The sequence below is a fragment of the Saccostrea echinata genome, unplaced genomic scaffold (genome assembly GCF_033153115.1).
Source record: "Saccostrea echinata isolate AGI-Se365-2 ecotype Australia unplaced genomic scaffold, CSIRO_AGI_Sech_v1 ptg000086l, whole genome shotgun sequence".
In the NCBI taxonomy this organism is placed as follows: Eukaryota; Metazoa; Mollusca; class Bivalvia; order Ostreida; family Ostreidae; genus Saccostrea; species Saccostrea echinata.
In genome coordinates this window covers 2,020,114-2,033,763 of record NW_026889835.1, presented here as the reverse complement: position 1 = coordinate 2,033,763, position 13,650 = coordinate 2,020,114, and the positions used below count along the sequence as shown (strand labels likewise).

The 13,650-nt window shown below is 31.9% G+C and overlaps 1 protein-coding gene across 1 annotated transcript; it reads right to left on the bottom strand.

Annotated features, from left to right (window-relative positions):
* Window positions 1-3,700: 3,700 nt before the first annotated feature.
* LOC133176984 (big defensin-like) lies at window positions 3,701-13,262 on the bottom strand. Its single transcript, XM_061312056.1, has 4 exons — window positions 13,138-13,262; window positions 10,414-10,672; window positions 10,169-10,207; window positions 3,701-3,980 (listed from the first exon to the last, which is right to left on the bottom strand). Exons 2-4 carry the CDS (start codon window positions 10,640-10,642, stop codon window positions 3,850-3,852), a joined length of 399 nt encoding a protein of 132 aa, XP_061168040.1. The 5' UTR covers window positions 10,643-10,672; window positions 13,138-13,262; the 3' UTR covers window positions 3,701-3,849.
* Between the last annotated feature and the right edge of the window lie 388 nt (window positions 13,263-13,650).

The following is a 13,650-nucleotide window of genomic DNA, read 5'->3' as shown; positions in this document are numbered from 1 at the left end:
AAATGAACAGATTCCAGTTTCAATGATAGTTTTCTGCCTACGATGTATCCTGCATACGGGGATTATATCTCACAGTTGATTCGACACGCAAGAGCATGTTTTATGTATGAACAATTTCTAAAACGAGGTAAGTTATTGACAAACAAGTTGATGAAACAAGAATATCAACAGTCTCGTTTAAAGTCGTCATTTCGTAAGTTCTATGGTCGATACAATGACCTTGTCAGCAAATACAATAGCATCTATTAATTTAAAGAATAGATTCGCTTATTTTATGAGGAAAACTTAGTTTCTGCTATTTGAGTTGGGTTAGCTAGAAAATAATTAGATCGGGATCGGAGTATCTCAAATTCCTCCTCTTTGCCCTGGATCCCAAAACGAAAGGTAAATAAGAATTTTGTAGCAGACTGCCAGACAGAATTTTGAAAAATATACTTTCAATCAGAGTTTTTCTTAAATAATTACACTACATACATGTAAAATTTATGTAAAATACATAAAATATAATTGTAAGGTTAATTGCCCTTCGCGGTATACCCAGAACGGCCATAAGGTTATGCTTATTAATAGGTAATGTATATGCTTTCATGTTGTTTGCTGCTGCTTGTTGTAATTTGGGGTTACCCCTTACGCTTGGCGACCCCTTGCTTCTTTTAAAAATGCCACGACCAACAATCGCCAATATCATAATAAACGTGTTTAGAATCATGTTTATATTAATATTTTCCTCTATAGATATAAATAATTTATCATTGAGTCAAATGCATGCTGACTGACGTTTTTCGTACTAATTGTTAGGCCATTATTTACACACTGAATTGCCGACGGATTTTTCCGTTATTTCCTGATCATGACAAGGAGCACACGGCGGGTGTGACCGGTCGGCAGGGGATGCTCACTCCTCCATGGCACCTGATCCCGCCTCTGATGTTTTAGAGGTCCGTGTTAGCTCAGCTTCAAAATTTGTATTGCATTGTTTAATGGACTTTTGAGCTTGAATACTGTTCGTTATCTCCATATAGATTTTGCTAAGGTTGGTATTTTCCCTTTCAACATTTTTATATAAGTTAAATAATTCTCTTCTTCTTTTAAAAAAAGTTTTATTACTTACCCAGTACATGCCATTTTTTGCCCCGCCACGAATATGACCGGGGCATATAATGTTTATCATGTCCATCTTCTGTCTTTCAGTCACAAGTTTAATTCAGTTTCAAAAAACTATTCAAGATTTTTTTTATCAAACTTCATACGATGATACATACGAGAGCTATTCAAATGCAGCATCAGTGTTTTGATCTTGACTTTCCTTTGACCTTGACCTTAATTTCATTAAATTGGTGATTATCTTAATTTCAAAGAAACCTAATTTATATGTATTAAACTTGTATCCGTACACATATTGATGTGAGCTATTTTTTTTTAACCTTTACCTTCCCTTTGACTTTAACCTTACTTTTCTTAAATACATGTAAGTGTTAATCCTGTTCTATCTATGTTCAAGATATGTATCAAACCTAATATGCTGATACATTTTAGTGAGAAATAATCAACTAATCAACTTCCTCATTATTTTTATGACCTTGACCTTTCCTTTGACCTTGAATTCACCTTTCTTAAATTAGTGTTTATCTATGTTTCACAGAAACAATTCAATATATATATATATATATATATATATATATATATATATATATATATATATATATATATATATATATATATATATATGTATGTATTTATCAAATTTCATATGCTGATATTTATTGATGAGAACTATTCTACGGCATCAACGCTTTTTACCATTGATTTTTCTCATGAAACTGATCTCACTTTAATTGAATTAATGATTATCTCAGTTTCAAAGAAACTTAAGATATTTGTATCAAACCTTATATGCTTATACAATACGATATTATATCAAACAGTATATGCTTATACATATTGATGAGGGCTATTCATATACATGTACATCAAATTATTTGACCTTTACTTTCCTTTGACCTTGACTTTTCATAAAATAGTATTGAGCTCAGTTTCAAAAAAACTGTTCAAAATATTTTAATCAAACCTAATATTCTGATACATGAGAGCTATTCAACTGCATGAACATTTTTGATCTTGACCTTCCCTTTGAACTTGCTTCAAATTTGTTTTAGCTAAATTTCAAAGAATCTAATCAAGATATTTTTATCAATCTTTATAAGATTATACAACATTTTTGACCTTGACCTTTCCTTTTACCTTGACTTCAAATTTGTGTTTAGCGTGATTTCAGAGAAACTTTAAAGATATTTTTATCAAACTTCATATGCTGATACATATTTAGGAGAGGTATTCAACTTCCCCAACATTTTTTGACCTTGACCTTTCCCTTTACCTCACTTTCCTCAAATTTGTGTTGAGTTCAGTTTCAAAGAAACTATTCACTTGAGATCAGTTTTAAGATAAGTAAGCTTATGCACTAATACATTATTTGGTGAGAATTTATCAACTGTGTCCATTTTTTTTTTTTTTACTTAACCTTCTGAATGATCTTTGACTTTACTATTTATTGTGTGTAAAACTCAGTTTTAAAGAAACTCTTCAAAATATATTCATCAAATTTTACACACTAATACGTACAAATTTTTATGCTGCATTACTATTGTCTTATGGACATATTTCTAGTTAAACATGAATCAAGTCTGACATTGACATCAATACAGAATTATTTTCTTTCAAAAAGCATGGTGAAAAATTAGACTCTATAAAATTTATGAAATCATTTAATTTGACTTTTATTTTGATCACACCTCTAGAATATCCGTGTTTTCAGCCCTGTTCACTGATTTGTATTTTGGTAGGTTTTTTGAGATCGATAACTGTTTGTTGAATTCACCTTTTTCTTTTGATACACACGCTCTACCAGAAGTATTTAACATGCGTGTTAGTTATAGTAAAACAACCCCCCAGCGAATAGCAGAATATTTATTAAACCCGAAATTCTATTACCTCGTGTATATATATATATATATATATATATCAGGGCAAAATAATCCAACAAGCACAAATACTCATAAGAACTCCAAGAAACACCCACAAGGATTAGAATATATTCTGACCTTTCCTTGATTTCAATATATATATATCTATATCTATATCTATGTATATATATATATTCCTACTTTAAAAGTAAGGAGGTCATGTCCCTTTGGACAAGAGACAGGAAAAGAGACATAACTCTTATGATTTAACGCCAAGTCGGCAATATTTCAGCCATCTATCGGCGGTTAAAATTTACGTTCTGATTTGAAAGTTTTTGGGGCTCTCTGGCGGCCCTCAATGAGCATACTCTTTTTCGAAAACTAGAGAAACTATCTTTTGCGTGCCAAGGGGGTTGTAGTCCCTGACATGGGGCACCATTTAATGTCAACATTCAACATAGTGATATATCATATTTGCTGACAAAGTCATTGTATCGACCATGGAACTTGCTAAATGATGACTTTAAACGAGACTGTTGATATCCTTGTTTCATCAACTCGTTTGTCAATAGCTTGCCTCGTTTTAGAAATTGTTCGTAAGTAGAGCATGCTCTTGCGTATCGAATCAACTGGGAGATATAAACCCCATATGCAGGTAATAAGGGTATATTGCTACATAAGTATCTCGTAGCTCCTTCATAGCTCTGCAAAATCGATTTGAAATCAACAAAAACAAATAATTTTAAAGGGTTCAATGAAGCCCATATTTATTTAACAAAACGGTGTCCAAATATGGTAACCTTGGTTTTCCATTAATTATAATCTGACAAATTCATTTATCTTAAATCTATTGAAACTGCAATATTATTGACATCGGTAAATTATTTTAGCGCACTTTGCAGCATTTCCATCCTCCACACACGGCCGAGGATCGCCAATCTTCGTACTCGTATGATCGACATTGTGGTCTACACCAACCATCATGGAACCAGCCGCCACAATTATGACTACGACGATCTGGATAAAAAAGGTTTACATAGAACAGAAGCGTGTCGATTGTATTTTTCAAACAGGAAAATACAATTTTTATTTTTGCATAGATGCAAATTGTGTAAATATGGCTTTTTTTTTCACTTGATCCAAAATATTTCTAGCATAAAGGTCATTTTTTCTGGAAAAAATATTACTAGTTAATAGTCCCTTTTAGGAATAAGTGATATTGAAATCGTAATTTTTTTTTTTACCAATTTATCCCCAACCTTCTCGAGATGGCTGAGGACATTGCAAGATTTTTTTTTTTTTTGAAAAAATTCTAAAGATAGGTAACGTTAATGTACTTTGAAGACAACTTCCTATTTACTTATCACTCTGCTTCTTTATAAATACACATGTAATTAAAAAAATGTTTTCCTTTTCACATAATCAAACATACTTATCACTCTACATGCACGTACATGAGCGTCCAAATTTGATAGTTTAAATTTTAATAATTAATAAATACAACTGTAATAAAAGAACAAACTAAAAACATTTTTCTTGTTCAAATGTACTTATAACCCTACAAACACGTACACGAAACATGCGAGTCATAAACCATAAACAAAATTTAGCATATGATTGGGTTCTTTGTTATGATATTGCACTGTGGACTGACTAATGTAATCCTCATCAGATATTTACATCTCTCTCTCTCTCTCTCAATTCAAACGATTTGATTTCATTATTCCGTTGTTCTTGTAGAAAGATGTATGTATTTGCAAAATTAAGGTGATAAATGCTAAGCATTTACCAAGTATGACAGTTTCCTGACGAATATAAAATGAAATTGACAGAATTCAAACGTTTGCACTAACATTATCAATTTCTGGAATATTGATTTAGTTTTTATATTTTTTTTTCTGGGTTGTCAAAATCCAAGACGCACGCGGACGCTAAACTTAGAATAAACTTGGAATGGAATGGACTTTAAAGATTGACAAAGCTCGTTTGAACGTCCCTCTCGAGAATTTTTCACTCATATGGAGACGCCACCACTTGCCGGTGGAGAGCTGCAAATTCTGACCTATACTCGGCACTTAGGGCCATTGAGTAGTGAGGGATCTTTTTCGTGCCAGCACCTACTGCGACACGGAACCTCAGTTTATACGGTCTCATCCGAAGGACCGGTCTCCACGTCCAACAGTGGGATTCGAACCCGCGACGGAAGGATCAACTTCTTTCTCCGCGACTCTAGAGCAAATGCTCTATATAACCACTGCGCCACGCGGACGACTGACAGAGCTCGTCAGTAGAGAGTACAGAAAGCGCTATGCCATATGAAAAGAGGTAACTATATAGAAAGTTCTTTTTTGAGAAACGATTAAATTACGTATATCATTGACTTGAATAATTTTTTTATTGCCTCATTAATATATAAGACTCAGTGGATGGCGCCAAGGTTGGGGAGCCCTGGATTCACCAAACGTACAAATTACATAAGATATTAGCCATAAGTAATGATGACAGTTCAGTCCATTGTACATATAGATAGTATAATTTGAAACCATTTGATGTACATTATAGTTAGTCTATATGTACATGTAACACGTGACACTATAATATGTAAACTACCACTACTATTATAAACACTGTATATTCAACAGGGACAATTTTTCATTGAGGAAAAAAAAAGGTAAACAAATCCTTTCACACCTCATTCATCCAATATGTGTATGTATTTATCAGAAAAGTTATCATCAAAATGAGGAGTAACATAATGATTTTAAACATGTACAATTTTAACCAACATTAGAAAACAGTGAAGAAAAAAGACCCCTCTCTTTTCAAGTATAGCCAGATCATTATTCTTTTTAAACATAAATCTTTCAATTTTATAATAATAATTTATTTCTTTTTTTAACTCCATCTTTGGTTGGTAGTGTCTTACAAATTCTTTTCTTATGAATATGTCTTTTTACCAAACATATTAAAAGATTCCAAATAATATAATATTTACCTTCTCTACCAAATATAACATAAATTATGTTTATTTCAATGTCGTGCTTAGTTTTATCAATTATCCATTCTACTAGTTTACTCCATAATATCTCAACAGATAAACATTACCAAAACAAATGGGTAATAGACTCAGGATACATACCACAAAAAGTACACAGATCAGAATTTACAATTCCTATTTTTATGCCCCCGTATCGAAGATTCGGGGGTATATAGTTTTTACCCTGTCCGTCCGTCTGTCTGTTTGTTTGTCTGTTTGTTTGTCCGCAAAAACTTTAACATTGCTCATAACTTTTGATTGGTTAAAGCTATGGCTTTCATATTTCACATGTGTATTTCTTGTGACAAGACCTTTCTTTGGGTACCATCATATTTGACCTTTTGACCTTGGAGTTTGACCCAGTTTTACAAAATTTTTCCCAACTTTAACCTTGGCCATAACTTTTGAACGGTTGGTGCTAGGGCTTAATACTTCACATGTGTAATCCTTGTGACAAGACCTTCCTTTGGATTCCAACAACTTTGACCCTTTGACCTTGACCTTGGAGTTTGACCTACTTTTGAAAAACTTTAACATCGGCCATATCTTTTGAACGGTTGGCGCTAGGGTTCTCATATTTCACATGTGTAATTCTTGTGACAAGACCTTCCTCTGGATACCAACAACTTTGACCCATTGACCTTGACCTTGGAGTTTGACCTACTTTTGGAAAATTTTAACCTTGGCCATATCTTTTAAATGGTTGGTGCTAGGGCTTTCACATTTCACATGTGTATTTCTTGTGAGAAGGCCTTTCCTTGGGCACCATTAATTTTGACCTTGACCTTGATGTTTGACTTACTTTTGAAAAATTTTAACCTTTTCCATATCTTTCCAATGGTTGCTGCTAGGGCTTTCATATTTTACAAGTATATTCCTCGGTACAAGACCTTACTTTGGGTACCAACATACTTGATTTGCGTTTGAGAAAGTTTAACCTTCGCTATAAGTTGCCATACGGGAGCATCAGTGTTTCACAAACACGTCTTGTCTTTAAATATACATTGGTACTCAAAATTCTATGTACAATTCGATATTGAAATCATCTAAGTCAAAATCCGAAGTAGAAAAATTAAAGAATAGATTAAATTTAGTTGAACCTTGGTGCATTTGCAATCCAGATGTAAAAATAAAAAATCTCCGATTAAGCAGGCTAGGCTTGATTTTTTTCCTAATATCAGAAGAGCTTATGTCAACACTCGATACTGTAGCTATTCTCCCATGACATAGATAGAGGATATTCAATGTTTTGTAGATGAATATGGAATTTATTTCACGAGTGGGACAGGAATCTTTGATATTTTCACGAGTGTGAAGCACGAGTGAAAATATTTAAAAAAAATCCTGTCTCACGAGTGAAGTAAATTCCATATTCATCTACAAAACATTGAATTTTCTGTTTATTACATTTTCTTAGACTTTTCCTTTGCCTCTGTCTTTTTCGTAACACAGTGTCATAGGCTGTGACGTCATAGTTGAGCGGTTGAGACGTCATAGCTATAAGCGATTGCGAGATTGAAAAAAGTTGTAACATGGATTTTTAACAACCTATTTGGAAAAAACTTTGTATAACTATTAGTCTCTGTCAGGATGGTTCATTAACTCTATCTTATAACAGGCTAAGAGTTTTTTTTTTTTTTTTTTTTTTTTTTAAATATTCTTCGTGAAGAGAAGGAAAATCGTAAGTTTTGCCGCACTTCTGATATTCTCACACTGTGAGAAAATACCATTTTTATACCCTTTCACACTGTGTCAGAATATCACTTTTATTCAGTAAATAAATTACAGAATTTCACTGTTGAAAATGTAATAAAACTGATCATTCAATTATTGAACGTCAAGATTTGATAATTTTTCAAAAGGAAGAGGCTTTTGGCACTTTAATAATTCTCTGTTGAAAGATCTTGACTTTGTTAAGAAGGCCAAACAAATTATATCTGATACTGAGGTAGAATACTTGGCAGGTGAAGGCAGGCCACCAACAATTGATGATGATTTATTATTTGAAATTATTTTAATGAAAATTAAAGAGTTTGCAATTTATTTCGCCAGTAAAAAAAATCCCGCGAGAGAGAGAGAAAAAAAGAAAGAACTTCTTCAAAAAAAATTAAATTTATGCACGAGATGTTTAACACGCACCATCTACAAATTTATGGAAAATTACTGAATGATTTTTCAGGTTGAACTTGAGAATATCAGAAAATTTGAGGCTGAAGGACTTTTGATACGAACACATGGTAAATGGATCGAAGACGGTGAAAGACCTACAAAATATTTTTGTGCTTTGGAAAAAAGAAATTATGTAAATAAAAATATAACAAAAATTATTGACAGTAGAGGTATTGTTAATCAGCAAGAAATTTTAGATAACCTTAAATACTTCCATCAATCTTTATATAGAAATCAAGCTGATTCACTAGTCGATGTTAATTTAAACAATGTGCTAGTATATTGCAAAGTTCCCAAACTTAGCAAATATACAAAATCTCTTTTAGATAATGACATCTCCCAGTCTGAAATTTTCAACTCTATAAAAAATATGAAAAGTAACAAAACTCCAGGAACAGATGGATTTACTACACAGTTTTTAAAAAATTTTTTTGGTCTGATTTATGCAAATTTTTGATAAATTCATTTACATGTAGTCACAATAAAGGATGTTTATCAATGACTCAAACTCATACAAGGGTCGTTCAATAAATAATACAACAAACAGTATATCATAGTAAATGTAGATCTATTTAATATTATTATTTAACAGTTGAAACGGTTAATTAAAGAGCTCATAATCACAGAAAACCCCATGATTTTCCCTATTGTCCTGGCAAAGAAATTCACTTTTAAAGTATGCATGGTAACTACACTGAGCTGAAAACTGTTTAAAATGATCTCTGCCAAGATGAAAATGAGAGCGTATATGAAAAGTGTGCTTTACACAAATCGCCGAAGAACTCATATTAAAGATATGATTTTTATATGTGGAAAGAATAGTCTTTAACGCTGTACAGTTTTCAGATTGATTCAGAAATTCAAAAGTAAAAAAGGAGAGTTAAAATATATAAGTGTAACTGGTCGATTGCAGTTTGTAGGGGCACGAAAAATTATCGATGCTATGTACAACATGATATCTGAAAATGTCAGATTTACATTTAAATGCGTTGCTAGAACACTCAGCATTTCATCGTCATAACATTTTATAGAATTCTAACAACGAAAATGAATATTATATTTCTATCAGATAGGTGCCGTAAATTGCCTAAGTGAAAAATACGCATTAAATGTGCCAACGGTCTATTTTAAAAACAAATATTTAAACAAAATACAAGATTTTTTAAATTTGCATGATGAATGACGGAGCATGGATGCACTTTTTTATGGCCAAAAAGGAAGATCAATAAAATTTGGAATCAAAGAAAAAGCTAGGTCCAGTAAAACATGTTCATACACCCAAAGGAAGGACCATCAATGGTAACGTTTATGTTCAAATTGCACTGAGGAAAGGTAAAAAGATTTCCTGCAAAGGAAGTCCAAATACCGCCCCAGTGTAATTTTCTTGCAGCTGGCAACGCTGCTGCAAATAAGCACAGAGAAATAAATGAAATTCTGAAGAAAAGAAAGTTTACAGAACTTTGCTATCCCCCATTTTCGCTAGATCTCAGTCATTTTGAGATCTTTTTATTCCAAAAATGCATGAAAACAATCATAGGAAGATTGTATAATATTAGATTTGTCATGGAAAGTGATATTCATCAGTGTCTTTAGGGTATCCCTAAAGATGGGTATTCTGAGGTTCTCTGGTCATGGGTACAAAGACTTAAGACATGTGTAAAGGATAACAGGGAATGCTTTGAGGGATTGAAAATGTTTAGAATATGTATTACGTAATTTTCTTACATTTAGATGACCTATTGCATTATTTATTGAATGACCTTCGTAATTTCTGTAATTCCAAAGGGAAATAAACCCAGAGAATACTTGAAGAAATGGAGATCTATTTCTCTTCTCAATGTGATTTATAAGCTGCTGTCTAGTGTTTTAGCTGATCGAATTAAAAGTGACTTGAATAATTTTATTAAAATATCCAACTTTAAAAGTTAATGCATTAGATTATTAACACGATTGTAGATTTTATGGCATATTTTTGATTCTCATCAAAACGTATACATACCTCCTGAAGAAGAAAGCTGGCCTCTCGTTCTACTCCTCGCTTTGTAACAGAATCAAAATTATATAAATATAATTTTCATTTTTATTTAAATCATTTCACTTGGATGTTTAATCTAATCAGATCTGATAAATAATTTCCATTGTAAAAATGTAATTGATATTTTCTCGTTGATTTATAAGTTAATGAATACTTTTTATATCTGTTAACAAATGGTCTTGATTTATGAAAATAAATATTAAAAATACCCAATTGAATTGCATATCGTGTAACTTGGGTCATTCCGTAAGCTGCCACTAGCGCCAGGAATAGCGGAGCAGACACAGTCATTCCAGCATAAGACGCTATTGGTAAAAGAACCTGGGCCTGTCGTTTGTTTCTTGGCTGTTCTCTCTCTGTTTGTGCATTGGCCAAAACGGGACCAGGAGCTGCCAACAGCATAATATACAAGATACACAGAAACGCATTCCTTTCCATTGTGGGTTCTTCTCAAATAAAATGAAGAAGCTAAAACAAAACAAAACAAAAAACAACAACAACAACAACAAAAAAACCACACACACAAAAACCCCAAACTTTAATACGCAATATCTCTTTAGTCTTCAAAAGACTTAAATCTGTTTGATTCGTTCTTTATCGACTACGAGCCGTAGTTTTGAAAATAATATTCATTCAGAATTTAAAAAAAATATTGTGACGTAATCTTTTGTTTTAATCGTTCTTGGACTAGCACGAATTTTGTTTCAAATTTTATTGGTAATCCAAAAAGTTTTATATTGTCCAATTAGTGAAGAAAAACTGACTATTTTTCTGATAGAATGGACATTTTTTTCCATACAAAATGAACAGTGACGAACATTGCTATGTAAGCTTGTACAATGTTAAGACAGTTAAAGGCCACGTAGAAAACAATTTTAGTAAATTAACAAATTGCAGACTACTGACAATTCTCTGTCGTCACAATAAACCAAAATAATTTACAACTTAAGTTAAAGTACATTTATTAAGATTTTTAATTATTTGACGCAAAGACCCACCAGTAAAATTGACATTTTTGTGCTTGATTGCCTATAAAAATTTCCACAGGACAAAAATACGACCTAGGAATGTTTTTTAACATATATTTTCAACTATAATAAGTCCATATATTAACATTTCCCCCCTAATTCTCTTTTCTTTAAACTGCAGAATTTAGATTGCTGCTTCATTAAGAGTGTTAGGTACTTATAATTTTTAGACATGTCTGGATGTTAGAATATGCTGTTGTTTTCCATCTCGTTCCTTAAGAGTTCATCAGGTTGTTGATGCTTCTATCCTTAAATTCCTCTTATGAAACTTTTCATTATCCAAACTTTCTCGGATAAAATTATCACAGATTATATAAATCAATTATCATTCCTTTGGCCAGACAAATGTTGGTTTTCAACTCATTTCGCTTTCAGGAATAATATGTCTTTGAAAATTTAATCTGAATTACATCCATATTTAAAAAAAAATGTTCAGCATCTTTGCGTTTTGGGAGAGAAAAAATGAAAAATTTTAGCTCTGTCCATTCTGTATCAATGTCTAAAATTTTGGAAAAAGGCATTTATCAAATTTTGCCTTTTATTGTATCGTATCATAAAGAGGCTTTCAGTTAGATTTCGAAAAACTAGCTTTATTGAGTAGTTATATGCTAATACTCGTCAATGTAACCTAACTTAACCTAATTTCCATGCACAACTAAAAATAATAATCTTACTTTTCGAACATTTGTATTTTAAGTAGTAAAATAGAAATATGTGTTCTACGTAGAAAAAGATTATTTAGCATACTTTGTAATTAGAATTATTCTACCCAAAAGTAACGTAAAAATAGAAATCCCAATTTACGTAAGATTTTTTTTTTCTCAAAAAAAAAAAAAAAAAAGCGCTATAAAGATTTTTTTTTTTCAAAATGATCATGAACGCATTCTCAGATTTATATACGTAAGATTTTTTTTTCTCACCCCCCCCCCCAAAAAAAAACCAAACAAACAAAATACAATTAAAAAAAACGCTTTAAAGATTTTTTTTTTTCAAAATGATCATGAACGCAATCTCTGATAATGAATGATTACGAGGGTTGTCCGGTAAAATCGTGGACAAGTAGTCTAGAGCGAAAAATAATCAACACTGCTTTGAAGTGCTTTCTAAGATTTTTCCTACTTTTTAATACATTTTTCATCAATAAACAGCAAATTTCAAAGAGTTGTATGCTCAAATAAAACAAAATATGGGATTTTATGTTATTTGTGGTATTTCCTTAAGGCGGACGGATGATAACGTCTTTTTTCGACGGACTGCAATGATAGCGTCCTTCATTATTACAAATTGCTGATTGTTCGTATGTTTTGATTTACTGAGGGACTCGATCAAAAAGCTTCCGCTTAAAAGTGCCCCTTCCACTTTTATTCCTATAATTTATTAAAAATTGTAAGATGTACTTAAATATGATAAATAAACACTTGCTGAAAATTTCAGCTCAGTGCGTGCATTATTTTTCGATAAAAACGCAATGTCCACGATTTTACCGGACAAGCCTCGTAAAAGAGATGTTGCTGAAGATAATTATTTAGAAATAACTGGGCCAGTCTGGGACACATGGTACAGCAATAATTTGTTTTTTAAATTAAAAAAAGATTTTTGAAATTCTGTTAAAATGTTTTTAACTGAAGATGCAGTGAAGATGAAGCAAATTATCAACCATTTTGGTGAGTATATATAAATTAAAGGAGGGGAAGAATAATTATATTTTGGAAAATGAAACTTTAGGTGATATAAATATAAAATTGACTTTAGTTCAATTTTTGAGAAAGTCAACTATACATTTTTTGTCATAACTTTTTAAAATAGACAATCAACCACCCTGCCCTACGCTTAATGTAAACTTTGTAACCTTTTAAATTTGAATGATGTATTTTTTTTATAATAAATACTAAAATAAATACTTACAAATTTTGGCTTTATAATACGTTGAATTGGTGGCAAACCTCACCAAGTCCAAAGTGTTCTGATAAAATTATGTTTAATACCTGGCTTGAATAGTCTGCCTCGGTATATTTTGGAGTATGGTGCTATTTTGTTAGCTTCACAAAATCAGAAATAAAATGTCAAAATGACGATTAAAACAAGTCAGACAAGTTCATAACAAGCAATTTTGACATAATTGTGTCAAAGGTATAAAAAGTTATCACTTATTACATATTATGGAACCAGTGTTTGAAATAACCGTGCGCCCGACCGTCCGAGGCGCACACATTTTGCGGCGGACGAACAGATTTGCACGTATCAACGCCCGACTGGACGTATTAATATACTCTTTTTCGAAAACTAGAGAAACTATCTTTTGCGTGCCAAGTGGGTTGTAGCCCCTGACATGGGGCATTATTTAATGTGCCATCTTACGGACTTGAAATTTAAAAATATGAAAACAGTCAAACTTATAATAACAAAGAAATTGCTAAT

Bases quoted from the DNA above. Each gene is read 5' to 3' on its own strand.
- LOC133176984 (XM_061312056.1), bottom strand. From the start codon at position 10,642: ATGGAAAGGAATGCGTTTCTGTGTATCTTGTATATTATGCTGTTGGCA. The intron at 10,208-10,413 runs GTATTTTTAATA...TCTGTTACAAAG, and splicing joins ACGATATGCAATTCAATTGG to CGAGGAGTAGAACGAGAGGC. The intron at 3,981-10,168 runs GTATGTATACGT...TTTTTTATCCAG, and splicing joins CCAGCTTTCTTCTTCAGGAG to ATCGTCGTAGTCATAATTGT.